We start from the raw sequence: 19,719 nt of genomic DNA on the forward strand, positions 1-19,719 counted from the left end.
AAAACAATGTATCCTAGGTCCAGATTGGAGATGAAGCAAAGGTTGATGTCAACAGTAAATTAAAACAGTTGATTAAGGAGATGGCTACATATATGGTAACCTGTACTACAAAAGGTATATTAAGTTACTACGAGTAAATTGATATATCTTTATCAAGGTAATATAAAGCCAAAGAATTATAATATAAATGTACAGACACTTTTATTTGTATTATAGTATTAATTGTATTTGTACATACAAACATGTTCTCAATCACATCATGAATATCGCTATTTTTGGTTTATACAAAATTTATTTTATATTTTTATTTTGTTTTACTTTCTTTTCATATTTACTTAGAATTTATTCCATTTCGGTTGTGTAGGAAGCTATAACCTTATAGGCTTGTAGGCATACTTTTGAATCCATTCTCGGAACCAACCAGTACTGAGCAATGAGTGTAAAGTTTATTGTTTAAGGAAACAACGATTTGCTCCTGGCAGGGTTTGAACTCATTCGGTTACCGTGCTCCACTTGGTCACTATACTGTGTCGATGTGACGTAAAACCCAAAAAACAAACAAACAAACTTGGTCACTATTTGTTTTGTTTTGTTATTCACAAATAGCAAACAACACAGTTTAGATATTTATGTATATTTATTATAGGCTTATATGGAAGTATACTGGTCAAAAAGTTACATTGATGGTCTCAAACCATTTATTTTGGAGTGTATATTCATTTCTTGGATGATGATAGTCCAGTCACCACCCATGGCACTGCACACTTGCGAAACTGGGTCAAGGTTTGACAAAAACTTCTACAGGGAATACATGACTTCCGGTCGTCTAGTCAGTTATATGGTATGGCCGGCACTATTATTGGATGAAGGTGGAGCTTTAGTTTGTAAAGGTGTTGCAGAAGGCACAAAAGTTCGAATGGAGAAGAAGTGATTGGTTGTTTCCTTTGTGTACGTATTTAAGAGCAAGATGCATGAAGAACCTACATAGATATACATTCAGAAAATGATGCTTATTCCATAAAATATATGAGTTTAGTTGTTAAACGCCATGTCGTTTAGTGATTGTATTGTTTGTTCTGTTATTATAAAACATTTCCGTCATAGATTTGACAAAACTTGACTCCTGTGCCCTTTGACTTTATGGACCTACTGGTTATTGTTGCTGGTTCGTGTGGGGGTAGCGTTCATTGAACGCCGCCTTTCCTTGTTGATCTTGTTTATCATATTTAACTGAGAAGAAAACCTAGAAATACAAACAGTAGAATAAGAAACCAGAAAACATGTATTTCTTTCATATGACAATTTATTTATAGTCGACTGGAAAACTATTAATATTTTGATTTATACGCATCTGATTTGTATTTCTTCATTGTTTGAACCATTAAAGGTGTTTTCTTGTAATAAGCTGTACAGCCACACAGCCATGTTTCATCACACAAAATCGTACTGATAAGTTCCAGAAAACGGAATCGATATTGGTTTTTATTAGATTTTTTATTATATTGTATCATTTATTTGGTTATACTGTACAGTACTTTTGAACGTGCCAATGTGCATGAAAAAAGTGCGTAAGAAGTTTGGTATATAATAATAATAATAATAATTGTTATAATTATGTTTGCAACATAAATGTTTAACTTTGTTATGAATTTGTATACTTCCTTGCATTCATATCCTGTCATGTATGTTTATTGATACGTTAATGTAGTTGTCATTTTTGTACAAAACTAAATATTGTCCGCCATTTTGTTGACTCTAAATATATTGTGACGTCACTCTAAACCAATTTTCTTTTTATGAGTTCATATAAACTAAGAAATAGTATAAATAACTGAAACGATAACGGAAAGAGATAAAACTGGTGAAGTAAACCGTTGTATAAATATAAAATGGATCAGCGCACTTCAGAAAAGGTAAGTCATGTGTGTATGGATAGTATAGTAAAACTTATTGACCATTATTCGTATATGCAATGAGACGTTGTAGTGTATTGATATCGCGCTGTTCCTTCAATCATACTTCTGTGGGTTCAAATCCAAACAGTTCCATTTTTTGAAATTAACATTTTTTTTTTCAATGCAAGGGTACTTCGTGTTTCTGTCATACATATAAATTACACAACTCGTGTTAAATACTATTCAATTAAGACTTTGTGCTACACTATGGCTTGCAACGAAAATCATCTATTTTATTGCGAGCGTGAGAGTCCTTGACACGTTTGGTTGAAGTGTTATGGCGCTGTAACAAGGACGTCATCACACTTTTTGTACTTGATTCGTCGGCAACTTTTCATCAAAATGTTGTGATAAGGTGACATTGTGCTCTGGAAGACTGGGGATTAACCTCTGATAAAGCCGCATTTCTCCTTGGTAATCAACTATTGAGGTACTCGCTTTGCACCGGAGACGAACTGAGTGGCCACAGAGGTTTCAGACATTATTTGAATTGTTAAATTGAACTGAATTGTAACTTATCATATATGCTTTAGCATTCTCGTATATAAAATACGATGGGGAGATTTATAAAATAAGTAAATAAAAAGAATAAATAAAATAAAGAGTAAAAATGAATAAAAAAAACCCAACAACATAAAACGGCATAATAAATGTGTAACTCCTCGCGGGATTTGAAAATAAGACCTTCTGCATGCCAAAAAGCACCATAGCTACCCCACTAACATGCCAGATTTTTTTAACTGTTTTTCCTGGTGGGGGTTTTTAATTTTGATTTTTCCTGCCACCCCTGTGAAATTTTTTAAAAATTTAAGTTTCCCGGGCTCGATCAATTGAATTACAATTAAAAAAAAAAAAATTAAATAAAGAAAAAAATAAATAAGGGGGTTACAGAAAAATAAGGTATAAAATAAAAGTAAAAAAAAAAATGTATTATATATTAAATGTTTATATGATTAGGGCTTTGCTTTAAAACCCAACAAAATATTATGATTTTACAAATTTTTGTTAGATTTTGAATGTGGATCCTCCAAAAAATTTTTTAAATTTTGGTATTTAAAATTTGAAGGGATATGCGTAAAAAACTTTGACGATATTCCGGACCTCGGCTTATGAATCGGTCTCAGTTTAACGACAAAATCATTTTAAGCCGCCAGCGTTTAAAAGTGAGTATAAAAAGGCGTACCAAAAGAAACGGGCGATATCTAAACCAGCTTAAAGTAAATATATACCATGTAATAATCGCACTTTATGTAATAGGGTGGATCGACGCAATTTAAATATAACTATACGAGCCTCTCAGGGTCAAGTACGTTCGGGATTGTCAACAGCTTTAAAGTTCTATCCTATTTATATACCGATCCAATTCTCAATTAAGGCTGTTACAACAAGTAGATTCTATAGGTACAAAACAACACTCTGAAATAAGTATATAACAATATGTAAATATAAAGTAAAATAAAGTATCATATGCATAGTTTATGGAATTATACACACATTTAACATATATTACACTTTAAACAATACACAATACATCACATGTAACTTACCATCTGAGGGATGAGTGTAGTACATCAATCTAATAACTATAGCTTCTCTTACTATCACACCAGTGACTGTTAACTGCAAGGTTAAATATTAATAGTGAATAAAAGATGAAAGGTGACTTGATAGATACATGTCATTCTGAAACTCAAGTCTGTTCCCAATTGCTGTATGGACAAATGCATATCTACTAGACGCCGCGTGCACGCGGCGTCTAATTGATATTAAGTAAGTATGGTGGCTGATTTGTGCCATTCGTATTAATGCTAATGCTAACGCTAAGAAACGTGCTTCGCTCCGCACCAACGCCATTTTACTCGACTTTTCGCTTGGCGAAACACGACTGGCACAAAAAAGCCACCATAAATTAGCGACAATTTTATTTCGTTAATCCCCATTATCTTAACATATTGATTGTGCAGTCATTTTATACCCCTTAATCAACAATTTAAAAGTGTAACAAAGGTATTTTCATTGATTTATTTTAAAGTTGCACGCCTCCAGATAAGCCAAAATATTCCAAGAAAATCAAACCTAAGAAAAGTGTTATAAGATTGTGAGAAAAGTAATATATAAATTTAATAAAATTATTTAAAAAATTATAAAAAATTTTTGGTTTATAATATAATGCTTAATTTTGACTTCTTTTCATATTTAATTTGGATCGACATCGACATCGATTGTTCAAGCCGTTTGCAATAAGTAAGTTACTTTCTTTTTCACTTCACAACATTAAACTTTTCCATAGATTTTCAAAATGTTCATGAAAAATAAAATAAATCTGGAGGGCGTTTTCAAACAGGAAATTATTGTCGATATAAAGTGTAAGCTGTAATATCTACTTGTACATGTACATATATATTTCTTGAGTATCACTTGTCAGATAGATGTTTGAAACTGTGATATCATGGCGGCGAACCAAAAATAGAAGAATGAAGATTTTGAAACAGCTCTTAAATACTTCAAAGACGAGGCACGAAGATTGACTGAACTTTCAAAGAACTTAACTGAATCGTGGAAAAATGGTCAAAGGGAATGGGTGCCCATGTATCTTTTAGAGCAAACGAAAGACGCAGAAGAAAAAATGAAACAAATAAGATCTCTCATAGTATGTTTAAATCTTTTATATGAAACTGTAATTTGCTAAAGACGAGCCTATGCACATATAATAAATATCCTAAATATTGACACATACCTGCGTCTACATTATCTAACTTTAACTATCACCTTTGTAAATTTGACTTACAGTAAGAATTTATGATTTTTTTACGAATAACTAATAATTAAACTTTTTTGCAAATATTTGAAGCATGTACCGAGAGAACATATAAAAGACGATACAAAAGCTACTTTCCAAGTAGCTTATCAAGAACATCAAGAGAAAATAAAACAGCTTCAGAAGAAAAATGAAACATTACTCAAGAATAATCAGACTTTAGAAAAAGAGTTACGTGACTTGAAGAAAGAATTCAAGAGAGAAGTACCACCAGTAGTTCCACCAAGGTATAGATATATATCTTTCAATTATAAATTCCAGTATTGTCATATTCGTAAAATTTTTTAAAATAAATAAAAGGTCCTTTTTATTGGTCTTAAAATAGAACTAAATATATTAATCAAATGAAACATTTGATCTGTAAAGAAACCAATATTAAAGTGAATATTGCCTCAATAAAAGTCTAACATGTTAATGTGCATTATCCCTAAGTTAATAACATATAAATGTTTTTTAAGTTTTGGTTATTATTCAAAAGGTATAACTTCATACAGTACTCAATTCTTTTCGATTCTCAAAATTACCGTTGTTCGTCTAAACAAATTTTCTTTATTTTATGCCTTTTTGCTATAATAACAGCAATTTTCGACATTTTCATTGAAGCGGTATAAAAAACACGTAAGGAAAATGACGTAAAACTTTAATGTAATGGCTAGGAGAACGCAGTGCAAACAAACGTTATTCAAGTCTGTAGCCTTAGAGAATTAATGAAATTCAAATAGAAAACTATGTCATTACAACAAAACGCAACAATTTTCTCCGGTGTTAATTTACAAATTTACGGTATCACACAAATTAGAAATTAGTTAAGCAGGGTTTCACCCACATTGTTGGTGAAATGGATTTGATCACACGGATAAATAGAGGATAGTTTTTTGATTTGAGTCCATATTCTGTATATATCTCTGAGAAGTGAGAAAATTGCAAAATAAGGTTATTTTTCACTTCGATTCGTGATATTTACTATATTCACGAAATCAAACACCTTTTTAATCTATGCCTTATAAGTAGAATAAGAGCAATTTTCGACTGTTTTCATTTGCGCGCGGAAAAAAACACGTATACGTAACAAAGATGACTTCAGATATTTAACGGCAACAGCTATGCGGACGCTACGCAAACAAAAGAGGAGCAACTCTTAACAATGTTACAGTAATCGAGAAATATGTCATGTACTACAAAATGCATCAATCTGTGAAAACTTACAAATATACGGCGGCCCTCAGGTCATTATAGACATATCTGGGCAATTATCGTACAATGGCAAGCAGCAACCAAGTATAATACTCTCTAAATTAGTTTTTGTAAACAATAATATAGTTTGCACAACATATTCAGATTGAATGTATCTAAACAACCATTTTGTTAACAGAATTATGTAAATTTGCTTTTTACAACCATTTAACCTTTTATCTATACTTGACATATTTAGACAGTCATGTTTCAGGCTAATATTTAGTCATGTATTGAATTAACTCCTCTATTCATTTTCATAGTTAAACAGAATGATTCAACATTTATGGGGCTCTGTCCGTTTCCTCTCCTCTTCTGATTTATTCTGCTTGTTTTATTTTTTCATTTTTTCTTGCCTCTGGGCCTTGTGATTGTTGAAGTGTCAACCTTCCGCAAAAATGCAAAATTCTCCTTGTTTTGAAATAGAATTTATTTTAAATGTGTTTATACATGGCACACGTCAAATTTTGTTATCGTTATTGTATTTAGATGTTTAGGTTTGTACTTTAAAATTGTGAAATGGTTATTTACTTTCATGACTGATTATATAAAAACTTATAATGTCATCACCAAAATGAGTACAACATGGTAACAGGAGTACCATAACTAAACAGTTATACATTCATTGATTTTCTTAAATACATATGACATTTGTTTTGTAATTAAATCACTTTATGAAACTTTTATTCATTATAAATATATTTTCAAAGTATCAACACTTCTGTCTGTCAATCCTTAGCATCTGGACACTGGATTCTTTAAGGGACAAATCATTAATAACACGCTGTAAAACATAGACAGATAAATAATAGACTATTAGACTGACTTTATCAATAACTCGTCAGAAACAATGGTGGTTGTCACAAATCTGTGGATTTTGTAACATGTACATGTAATTAATTATTCTCTGGAAAATTGTGAATGGCGTGACCTCGAGATGTTTTTAAATGATTCTGAATCCTATATGTTCATATAGTATATATGTATGATAGAAAAATATTTAACGTTTTCATGTTGAATGTTTACAAAGTATTAAATCATGCTTTAATTATATAAATATGTTTTCAGGTTGCAAGTTGACAAGCAAGAAAAGAAGCCACTTTCCACTTATAAGGTTTGTATATACATGTATTCAAATATGTAAGAATTACTGTCAACTGCATTGAAACTGAGGGCTGTGGGTTCAAACCCCACAAGGGGCAACCTTTTTATTTCCTTTTGTTTTTTAACATTATATATGTATCTTTCAGATCTCTTATGGAAAGAAAAAAATCTTGTTTGATTTTAATTATATAATCATTGTTGGTAATTACTGGCTAAACATAATTGATAAATATATAGTTCTTAATTAAATGTAACAGGTCATTTAAACAATTCTATAAATCTACACACACTGGGTTTATAATAATGAATATTTATAAATTTTGAGATATATATGACCAATAGCCAGACTTTTAGGTAACAATGTTACACATTTATATAGGCCTATGAAATTTTTTTTTTCAGGATAGCATGGGAAATACACTCAAAAGTAAATCTGACGTAGGCAAGGACAGACGACAAGTGACAGTAGGAAGAAAAAATGGAACTGAGACACAAAACGAAAATGAAAGATTTAACGCTGAGAATGTTATGGAAAACAACTTAGAGCTACAAGATGAAAATATCAATCTTGAAGAGGAAAATGCAGGGTGACTTTTCTAATCCGTTTTTTATCTAATAATGTAGTATCCATACAATACACATTTAGTTAACATTGTAATGCACTATGTTGTATGCATAGAATTGTCAATAATGTTGTTGCTGTATAAAATGCTGTAAGCATTAATATCAATAAAATGCTTTAGAAATGTTTGAAATTTTTCTTCTTTCATGAGTCTTTAAAAATGAAAGAATTTTATTATTTGTTGACAGAAGTAATTTCAATATTACGTATGTAATTGTTTATGTAAGGGCATAACAATGCGTGTCTGTTTTTTTAACAGAGAGGTAGGTGGTAAGAAAGCAATCAGCTTGGAAATTCAAGGGCAAAAACAACAATATGAGGAAACAAAGACGGTAAGCATTCTAAGTCTAAGATCATGCATTCACTATTGAGACAAAACTCTAATTCAGTATATGAATAAAAACAGGTAATTACGCAATAAAAACCCATTATTTATTTGTAGAATGCTTTGAAATGGAATACAATATTAATAAATTATTCTACATTTTAGATAACATAATAACAATAGAAGAGTTTTCACTTAAATATGGCAACTATAACATTTATTCTCTGATGTCCTAGAATAACTCAATGCCTACACAACATGAAGGGTACAATGCAAATGATGGAAATAATGATGTAGAAGAAAAGTGGAAACATCGCTGTCGTGAGATAGAAAAGGAGAAAAGTCAATTGATTGAGAACAAGAATATGCTTCAAAACCTGAATGATTCCTTACAGGCATATACTAAACAATTGGAAAAAGAGAAAGATGAATTATTGCTGCGGTAAAACATTCTATCCTCTGCTTCCTTTTTTTTTAGTTTTTCTTATGGGTTATAAAGAGGTTAAACCTGATATTAAAACATCTTTTAATGACAAAAGAATTTCCTAAACATTAGAGGTCTCATAAGTTGTATAAGAAAGTTTTATAAATATTTATAAATATTTTAATGTATTTGTTTTCATTAGATGTATTTGTTTACATTATGTTTTATTGCCAAAAAATAGATAAATACAGAATCCCTAAAGAAAGCCCAACACGGCAAAATTGAAAATGTTGCAGGCTCGGTTTGATTGAGCCTGTTCATGGACGGTATTGGAAAGTGCAAGTTACCGTCAACGCCCCATAGCACCGGCTTAAGCAGAATTCAACATTTAAATGTGAAATAGTAAAATTTTGAATTTAGAAACATCCGCAGATGTGTTCATACGGCGGTTATCATGGAACCTTCAATGTGACACAGTAGTGCCATTCCATGAAAAGCGGCGTACGGTCCCCAAGTAATAAAATGCGTGTGCCCTAAACGAGAAAACAATGGGCGGAACTAAATAAAATGGAATTTTGAAAGGGGATCAGAGGTTATGAAGCCTGCGTATCACAGATAAGACGTCAAAAGACAAATTTAAAAAGCAGGCAACATATCCTAAGGGTGATTCAACATTATTCAAGTAGGAATATTGGAACCACCCAACTAGAAAATGCCGACAAGTTGAAACTAAAAATACCACAAGCACAACAATAATGTCGTGCTGAACGATCTTCAAGGATCGAACATATTTTGTTCCATTTTTTTAAATTTGAATGTTTGTGTCTAATTGTGTGTTGTTTGATAGCACTGAACAGCTTTATCAAATTATTCTTAATTTTGTATAGTTGAGTGACAGTTAACTTTTCAAAGAAAAAATATACTCTACGACCCGTGTTACCTTTTACTGATTGTATATTTTTATGCTGTTTAGAATCATTACCCTGTGATATTTTTCTATATTATTGATATCTTATTTTTCTTGTTGAGAGAGTGTTCCATATTCAAAGTGCTTTAAACTCATGTTTTATATTTTCACAAGGTTGAGTAAAAATCCAGCGATATTTGATCTCAGTGATCCGAACAGACCAACAAAACTTGCAGAGTACTACAGTGAGCTATATGACAACGAATGGACAGATGCTTTTGAGGCATTAAAAACTGCTGGATATGACGAGATAACAGCGATTGAAATATTGCGTCTAACATTAGAGGTTAAAATATATTACTTTTTTTTCCCAATTCACCTGCACATACATTATTCATGTCAGTATTTTGATAGACACTACTCCTTCGGATCAAAATCTTTTAAGACCAAATTCACATTATCTAAGATATCAAAGTTGAAATGATCACTTTAAATTTCTTTTTTACTTTAAATAATGTTTCTTAGACCCATAGTTCTGAAAATGTTTATGAACACACACTCAAACCGTATATATCTGTAATTAAATTGTTTTGCAATATTATTATTACCCTCCAGGAATAATCATTTTTATACGCTCTGCCATATATTTCATATAAAGAATGTTCTTCAATTCTGCGAAAGGAAGGCTGAATTATTGTTAAGAAAAGCTTCTGATGCAGTTAACCTACTGTTCAAAGAGTATCAACAATCTATTTTGGAAAAGGTATGCATACATTTCAATAGGTTCAACATATCTTAAATCATATGAATCAATGTTTGTCCTAGTTAAGCAATTAAAACAAAGGTAACATATTTGATAACTTTGCTGGTAACTCTGTGACCACTTCTTATATTTCTTGCATAGCAGACTGGCTTTTCCGTGAGATTTACCCATGCCGGAAATTTCATCTGGCATCGGGGTGCCAGATGAATCGCTTGCCAAACAATAACGTCATTTTAGCGCACTTTATGAATGAACCGCGTAAAAATGACGTCGTTTTAGAAGGGAGATATGTGCTAAAGAATGACGTCATTTCGTCGTTGTTATTTAAGTTCTAGGTTCATACGCTATTGTACAAAATAGTTATAGATGAAATTACTCTAATTTCCATGAACATATATCATAGATTCAAAGATTCAAATAACTTTATTTGTGTTCAAAGGCCTCAGGCCCAAAATACATAGCATACATACAACAATATAGTAATATGGTTGCGTCACCTTAACAATGTTTATTAATGCGTAAAAAGACTAGTTGTTTATGTTATCCATTAAAACATATACATAAAACATAAGCTTCCTTAATGTATTTATATCACGTGTACCTATTAATACATAAAAATCATGTAGTTCTTTTCCGCCAAAATACCAATTGAATAAATACTTATCACGGATTTGTTTGTATTTTTTACATATAAAGAAAGCATGGAATTCACAATCTATACTATCATTACAAGTTATACACAAACGTTCTTCCCTTGGGATATTATTATGTCTGCCTATTTCTATACCTAATTTATGGTTGGAGCAACGAAAATTACAAAACGCCTTTTTATGTTTAAATGGTATTTCTATTAATAAGTATCGTTCAACATTTAAAAGTGATTTAAATTTATTATAGTGAAAACATCTACTAGAATTCGTTATATTTTCATACCATTGTTGAGTACAACAATCAATAAGTCTTTGTTTGAAAAGTTTAAGGAACATATTCGTGTCACCAATTTCTTGAGATATCCAGACAAAACCAAAACCATATCTAAACAGTACATGTTTAACTTTGGTAACCCAACATATTCGACCTACATCGTCTAGTGACTTCAACATAAAATAACACTGTTTAGGATATCTAGATGAAGGCATGGTCAGAAGTTTACAAAAATATCGTATGCAATTTGTCATATACGAAATACTTAAGGGCAATCTACCACATTCCCCTAAAACCATAGCTGTATTTGTAGTTTTTTTTAACAGATAAATGTTTTCGACAAAAATCATTATGCACATATTCAATAGTTTGGCTATATTCAAAACCCCATATTTGTGATCCATAGCATAAAATTGGTTTAATCATATGATCAAAAATTTTAAACAATTCATTACTCGGAAAATGACCGAAGGGTTTCTGATAATATTTTAACGATAATATTGCCTTTTGGGCTTGAGATGCCATTTTTTCCTTAGCGTGAGTCCATGATAATTGAGGAGTGAAAATGAGTCCCATATATTTATACATAGATGTTATATTTAAGCTTTTACCTCGGAAATACCATTTCTCATAATTACGTAAAGGACCACCATTACGGAAAACAATTACTTCTGTTTTATCAAGATTGATTTCCATTCCAGTATTATAACAAAAAGTGTCAATAACATTTAATTGTTGTTGTAATTTAGATACTGTCTCTGCACAGTTTGCTACATCATCGGCAAACATAAGACATAATATATCAGGTATATCATTAGTAATAAATATTCCTGTGCCACAGTTTTGTCTAAGTAAGATAGACAACTCATTGATAAAAAGAATAAAAATAGTCGAACTAGATTTATCTCCCTGTCTTGTTCCTATGTTACACGGGAAAAAATCAGTTAAACCATTTTGTGTTTTCACACAAGACTTTAAATCGGAATACATACATTTTATAACCCGTAAAAAATTACCATGAATGCCTATTTTCTGTAGTGAATCAAATAATTTTGAATGGTCAATTTTATCAAAAGCTTTTCGGAAATCGACATATAAACAATAAAAACGACCACCTTTTTTAGACAAGTAATTTTGTATCATGGCTTGTAAACAAAAAATATTATCAATAGCTGAGTAATTACACCTGAAACCTGCCTGACATTCGTCTATTTTATTATTTTCTTCAGCCCAATTATATAACCTTTTATTAACAACGCCAGAAAATATTTTATACATTGTATTTGTGATAGAAATGCCCCGATAATTGTTCGGTAAGGAAGGCGATCCAGACTTGTAAACTGGACATATAATACTTTGACCCCAAGTATTTGGAAAATTTCCTGTTGTTAGAATTGTGTTAAATAGCAGTAACAAATGTTCCCCGATGTCCTGAAGTGAATATTTAAAAAATTCAGATGGAATCCCGTCGAATCCAGAACTTTTATTATTTACAAGTTTAGAAATAACTGATTCAATTTCACATAATGTAAAAGGTAAATTAAGTGAATTCGCACTTTCATCAGAAGATACATGTTCGTTATTTACGTGTGACGGCACCTTTACCGCGTTTGCGTCATACAATAGTTTATTGAAATAATCATACCATTCTTTAGAAGAAATGCTATTGTTTGTTATATTATTTTTTGGTTTGGCTGATTTCAATTGTTTCCAAAAAGAAATGGCATCAGTGCTGTTCACTAAGTTATATCTATTTTTACTTTGGTATTCAAATTTCTTTTTATCACAACATATTTTAAATTCATTACGACTAGTTTTATATAATCTTAAATCATTTTGTGTATTTGTGTTACGAAAATGACGTAATAATTGATACTTTCGTTTCTTCAATCTAAAACATTCATCATCCCACCATGCAGGTTGATTAGAACTAAATTTAAACTTCATTCTCATACATTCGCCAGCTTCATGATAAATCTGAGTTAATAAATTTATATACTCATTAATGTTTTCGTTAAGTTTTTGTATTAATGTATCATTATTCTCATGTAAAAGGTTTCGTAAACTATTCACGAAAATTTCATTATAATTATTTTTCCAGCGGAAGTTTATCATATTAATATTATTACACGTGTTTGTTTGATAAAGTGTATTTTGTACAGGTATTTTTATCTTAAATTCTAAATTGCAACAGATAGGAAAATGGTCTGAATCGTCTTTATCTAAGACTTTAAAATATTTAACATACTGAAAAACATTTGTTGAAACAATCATATAATCTACAACACTAACTCCGTCGTTAGAATAACACGTATATTCCCCTTTAATATCACCATGACACCTGCCATTTAATAAGTGAACATCAAATATGCAACAAAAATTTACTAAATCTTTACCAAAATTATTCCCTCTTATACTATCTTTATTTTGACGTGGAATTTCAAAATAGCTACCTTCATAATCGACATTACCAAAAACATAATGAAGATCATCGTTAGGAATGAAATCTAAAAAATTTCGGGTCCTAGCATTGAAATCTCCGCATATCATATTGAGGTAAACCATTTTAAATATGAAAAAATGTAGCAGGATATGCAAGAAAAAATGTGTAACATATGTTTGCGGTTCGGATCGGAATATCCGTCCCTCGGGAACCCGTCAATGGACGGTAACTCGGCAAGCCTCGTTACCGCCCAATGGGTGAGTCCCCTCGGGACGGATATTCCGGTCCGAACCGCAACATATAACATATATTTTTAATCTTATTAAATAACTTATACTTACTTACAAGTATCTAATGTTTGATGACAAATTTCTTTTAAAACAACAGCATTAATTTGGAGACTGTATTTTCAGAAAGTACCCTCTTTTTTGACTATTCCGAGGCAAAATGTGAGTACAATTCCAAACTATGTACATTGCTTGAACTTTTTTCATTTCAACGATGTTTCAACGATCATGAAATATATTTAGTTTGATTGTGACACAAAACGGTGTTAATGATTTCAGTTAACTTTGAAATTCAATGTTCTGTTTTCTCAGTCACTCTCTGATGGAAGTTGTACGTATGTGACAAAATGTTAACTTATTTTGATACCATGTTTGTGTGTTAATCAGAATATCCAATCTCCACATATTTTGTTATAATATAATCTGTTTCAGTAAAGTATGCTCATAAGGTAATGCATACAAAGAGACGGAATGCAAAATGTTTGCAGTTGACTATTTATTATTTATTAATTTATAACCAATTATCAGATCGTTACTTGTTGTTGCAATTAACAGAACTAATATTTTCAGGCGCTATGTATGGGCAAACATTTACGGCGCGAACAATCGTCGCTAGATGACATGAAGCTGCAGCACATGTGGAAACCTAAAACTTACAAAGGTTACCACAAGCCATGTTCAGAAAAAGTAAGTTTACGATATAAGAATGCAGGTAGTTAAAAAAAAGAGAAAATAAATCGTATTTTTGATTTTTTAAAAATCTGGAAACAAAGTGATCCCTCGGAAGCATTAATCACAACAAAATTACAAGAGAATTGCAGACACGGTTTGATTGAGACTGTACATGAGGGATAATGAATACGTGCAACATCCCTCACGCCCTCTAGCACCGGCTTGAGCGGTACTCAATTCTCAACACTTAATAGTGCTGGCATAAATGATCCCGAAGGACCAGAAAAATATAACAACACTGAAGTGAAGTACGGGGCAACTTTTTACAGCTGCCACACAGCACTTGACACCTGCTGTTGTGAAGTGTTGTATAGGTAGTGTAGGCGTGTTACTTTACTGTGGAGTATTTAACAGTGTTATTATATCTGATTTGTTATATCAATTTAAATCAACATTAACAATTTTGTCATTATCTATTCTGGTTGATCAAAATGAATAAAAGAATAAACATCCAACATTTTTGTTACAAATGTAACATTAAAGGGATATTCAGGCAAAATAATGACAAAAATATAAAAATTATCTTATGCACTCAAATCACGCTAAAATGACATTTCTTGAAGTTTCAGCTTAAATTTCTGTTTCATTTCTATATATTTTGGGTTTGGAGCGTAAATATATCTAAATATATTGAACAAAATTTAGACGCCAATTAAATCCCCAAATAGTTTTAAAACAAGTCAGGTGACTTGAACAAACCCTGGACGTTACAATAACAGATATTGTGGATATTGTATGACTAAAACAAGTCTAAGTCATTCATTTGACATGTTCTTTAACGTTTCCAGAGTTCACTGTGACAACTATTGTGAAATCCTAGCGCTCTAACCTGACCCACACGGGTCAAGTTAGGAGACTACAATTTTATTCTTTATATGGAGAAAAGTTTTGTTTCCTTTGTCTAACATATTCATTTTAAGGGCATTTACTGAATTATGAATGAACTGAAAAAAATGAAATGTTGCCTTTGTCTACCTTTAAATCCATTTTGGAATAATATGCTTATCAATTGTATATATACATATTATGAAATTGCTCGGATATTTGGTTATTATTTAAATTCTATTTCATAGGTGAATGAAACAGAAATCATCAAAGTTGAAGCCGAAAATAAACTGAAGACTTTGCGAAAAGAAATGGCGTCTGCAATGGTGCCGATTGTGCAAAAGGTAAATAATGTTGTTGCCTTTGTCGTATTTCTTCTTTCACTATTAAATTATGAACGCCATTATCAATACGTTAAACTTAGAGTGTCTTTATAAAGAAAACGAAAATGTCCGTCACATAAATCTATTAACAATATATAATTTCTCGGAAGAAACATATCAATGATTTATGCGATCATATTCATTGTTTTGCTTAAATTGTAGGCTTATATCGAATCATATTGTTCGGAAGATTGCATAGACGAGATCAAACCATTTATTCTGAAATGTCTGTATCTGGGTTGGATGATGAAAGTTCAGTCTCCTCCAATGGTATTTCATAAATGCGACATGAAGGCCAGGTTTGACACAAATCTATACAAAGAGTATTTGACGTCAGGACAGCTAGTCAATTTCGTGGTTTGGCCAGCACTTTTATTGCACGAAAATGGGCCTGTAGTCTGTAAAGGGGTAGCAGAAGGCAAGAAAATACAAACGTGAAATGACAATACAGAGCTAAAGCAGCATTTTCTAAACTCATACACGTATGATAAAAATAAAGTGACGATGTAAAACAATGTTATAAAATCAATGCTACTATGAAATCAATTTGTTTTTACAGTACGGTTAACAGATTGCAACACATCTCTTATAAGCAGAATTGTGTATCTTGTGTTAATAAATTCAAGTGATTAAACGCTGCATGTGATTATAGATGCTTGTAGATTGGATGAATAATTGATTGGTTGACACTTGATTGGAGGTTGAAAAAAAACATTTTGTAACACTTCTATTAATTATTATGATACAATGAGTTATGCTTTTTTGCCAATGAAACTGTACAATGGCTTGTTTGATATCTATATATTATTATTAACATGCTTGCTGATTCTACGCTGTGTCTAGTTTTAATATTTTATCTAGGATTTTATGATATAACTATATTAAATAAAAGCAAACGTTCTAAGTATTTCTTTTGAACGTATAAGCTGATCAAACAAAACATCCAAATCTATTTTAACACATGTGCTATACGTTATGAAATATTTGAATGTATTTAATGTTTGTTTGTCTAATGAATTCAGCAATGCGACAACACGATATATAGTAATAAACTATGGTTTCTTTCGATGAGTTTTAGCTGTTTTTGAAGTTTTACTCTAAACAATTTTCCCTTTTCTTCATGAATTTGCTATCCTTTTAAAAATCAGTCGTAAAGAAAATATGAAGTCGAAGATTGCGATATTCATAAGTCTGGATAAATAAATCCTTTAAATATTCGGAATGCAATAAATCTTTATAGACTTATAGTCATGCATCAGTTAGGCTCTCATCATTGGCTTGGAAATTAATTCTTAGATCAGCAACTCGTACAAAGTTCCCCTAAAGAGGTAACCAAAAGCCCACTAAATACCACGAACTACTAATAAATGTTTGGTAAACCATTGCATTCTCTCAGAATACCATAGCACAGTGAAGTGGGAAACAACTTCTCAGCATTTTACTAGTATCATTATTCATTAAACAGATTCTATGGTAATCACGTTATTATTTGCAGCTACATTTGTTTGTGCTAACATAGAAAAAAGTTGCTAATGTTAATAAATATAAGGAAAATCACGAAGGCTATCAAATATTCTGTCCTTGATATTTCAATATCGATATGTTATCGATATGTTAAAGGTCTCTGGCCAAGAATGTGTATGTTTTTCTGTTAATAACAATAAGATTTTGATACGTAGATTGCAATTGACACGATTTTAAGATGTCCTTAAATGAAACAAATAACCAAAAAACTGCGATCCGCCACCTTTTTCACTGTCGGTAATACTAATGTCACAGTAATGTGTTAATATTTCTTGCTAATACAGAGAGGATATTTGTTTGTTTGTTTGTAAGATGAAATATTATTTCATCTCCTGGGCTTTAAAAACAGTATTCTAACGAGTGGCGTATCCATCGAGAGCCTCATTTAGTCGAATTTCTCATTAAATACAAGAAGTCTTGGACTGCAAGATAAGTGCGACAATCAAAGTTAAATGACGGTGATATTATTCATTTTATTAAAAAGTATGAATGATCGCTTGTTTTAATAATAAAAAAAACATTTCTAGTAGGTGAAAAAATCCAACCATCCATCCATCCATATTTCTGTTACTTACTGCGAATTTATATTAGACCTACCTTGTTTATGTTTTTGTTAAATGTAAGCGGCCGCCATTTTTAAAGTTGTGTATTTCACTGGAGGAAATTAATTGTGTTTTATTCAGATGAATATCATTTGGCTTTGTTAGCCATATACCTTTTTAAAAGAAAGATAACTTATTTGAGGATTGTAACAGACAATAAATAAGTAACAATTCTTATGTAATTTTGTTGTGATTAATGCTTCCGAAGGATCATTTTGTTTCCAGATTTTTTTGACAGATGTGTAAACCTTCAAAGTTAAGCGGCTAAGAAGTTGGAAAACTTGGAAGCCTTACGAACGCTGGGTTTTTTACTTATTCTTCTGGCTGATGGCTGTCATTGCTTCTCAAGTTTTCATAAAGCATACAGCAGTTATTGGCTCATAGGATACTAGTACTTAAATATGCCCAAATGTCATCAAAAGCAGTTTCGCATGAAATTGTCAAAATTGTTAGCAAAAATAAAATTGAGGTATCACATGGGGAAAATCTTAAAAAAGTAGTTTCGTCATTAAATAGTGTAAAATTATATTTTGATAATTTTCACTGTGAAATTATCTAATATAATTTTCACGAATAAATCATTAATACAATGAAAAGCATAAAATAAATCATTATATACATACCATTGAGTTAGCCAGTGAGTTAGATTTTATTGTAAACAAAATTATATCAATAAAATTTCTCATTGTTTTTTTATGTACTAAACGCCGAATTTTAAAACAAAAAAAGCCGTTTTGATTAAAATTTTCGGCTACATATTTTTATATATCATTAATTGTTAAATGATCCACATGTATTTGACAGGTCTTTTCTCACGATGCACTATTACGGTCAATCAGTCGATCTAATTCATAATGTTTCATTACTTTTCTTATGGGGGCGTCCGTGAACGAGAGGTCGTTGACTTCAAACCACTTGCCCCTCACGACTTTGGATTTTTTCATGTGAGGAAGCTATCCAGCTAGCTTACGGAACGTCGGTGGTTTTACTCAGGTACCCGTTCGTATCTGAGGTCTTTCTTCACCAGTTAAGCTGGAATGTCGCCATATGACCTATAATGTGTTGGTGTGACGTAAAACCCAAGTAAACAAACAAACAAACAAACTTTTCTTATGTTTATTCATAGATATTACCAACATTGAGCGTGAATTTTCAAGAAACAAGTCTGTGTTTTGTCTCTTAATAACACATGCAACTATCCGCGTAAACGAAAAATGCAAACTGTGTTGACATGTAATACCGAATGTAATTTCAAATCTATTCCACGCTAGAATCAATAAATGTAGTTGAGTTTCATTCAATTAAAGGTCTTTTGTTTAATGAGAGGAAACACGGGTGTACGATTACTTACTTATATAAGACTAAAACAGTGCACCGTGACACTTTAAACAAATGGTATATCGGAAAACCCATGGAATCGGTTAGCTATTATTTTAATTGAGTCATACAGTTAAGACTCAATCATGTACACAAAATATTTAATAAAAAGTGTCCATCTTATATGTATGATAATTTTTCTTTAAAGTCTGATGTTCATTGTTATAATAGTTGAAACAGTGTAGGGAACTTTCATATACCCCATGTTAATAGTTTTACAAAAAGTACATTTTTTTACCAGGGTATTAGGGATTGGAACATGCTCCCACTTGATATTAAAAAGGAAAGTAACTTTTTTTACTTTAAAAAGAAAGTAAAAGCTGAACTAAGCAAAAATATGAAACAATTTGAACAAGCTGATTTTATTTTTTATTAGTTTTAGAGATAATTGTTTTAATCAATATAGTATGTTTTATATAAATGTATCTTGTGATTGGTTTTGTGATATATATAAATAGATATCTTTCATTG

The 19,719-nt window shown here is 31.1% G+C and overlaps 1 protein-coding gene and 1 long non-coding RNA gene across 2 annotated transcripts; both read left to right on the forward strand.

Annotated features, from left to right (window-relative positions):
* The first annotated feature begins 6 nt into the window (after positions 1–6).
* Positions 7–1,645, forward strand: LOC132755027 (uncharacterized). Its single transcript, XR_009629159.1, has 2 exons — positions 7–114; positions 647–1,645. It is a non-coding gene; the product is annotated as an uncharacterized LOC132755027 (long non-coding RNA).
* A 2,497-nt stretch (positions 1,646–4,142) lies between these two features.
* On the forward strand, positions 4,143–16,810 carry LOC132755070 (uncharacterized). Its single transcript, XM_060745865.1, has 13 exons — positions 4,143–4,199; positions 4,381–4,605; positions 4,807–5,000; positions 7,075–7,120; positions 7,513–7,697; positions 7,992–8,064; positions 8,294–8,499; positions 9,563–9,734; positions 10,047–10,151; positions 13,932–13,967; positions 14,376–14,492; positions 15,611–15,706; positions 15,908–16,810. The coding sequence occupies exons 2-13, from the start codon at positions 4,543–4,545 to the stop codon at positions 16,181–16,183; spliced, it is 1,569 nt and encodes a 522-aa protein (XP_060601848.1). The 5' UTR covers positions 4,143–4,199; positions 4,381–4,542; the 3' UTR covers positions 16,184–16,810.
* The last annotated feature ends 2,909 nt before the right edge of the window (positions 16,811–19,719 follow it).

This window comes from Ruditapes philippinarum, unplaced genomic scaffold (assembly GCF_026571515.1).
Source record: "Ruditapes philippinarum isolate M1 unplaced genomic scaffold, ASM2657151v2 ctg5832_1_1_1_1, whole genome shotgun sequence".
In the NCBI taxonomy this organism is placed as follows: Eukaryota; Metazoa; Mollusca; class Bivalvia; order Venerida; family Veneridae; genus Ruditapes; species Ruditapes philippinarum.

Coding starts and splice junctions, on each gene's coding strand:
- LOC132755070 (XM_060745865.1), top strand. CDS start 4,543: ATGTATCTTTTAGAGCAAACGAAAGACGCAGAAGAAAAAATGAAACAA. Junction 5,001..7,074: donor CCACCAGTAGTTCCACCAAG/GTATAGATATAT, acceptor ATATGTTTTCAG/GTTGCAAGTTGACAAGCAAG. Junction 7,698..7,991: donor CTTGAAGAGGAAAATGCAGG/GTGACTTTTCTA, acceptor TTTTTTTAACAG/AGAGGTAGGTGGTAAGAAAG.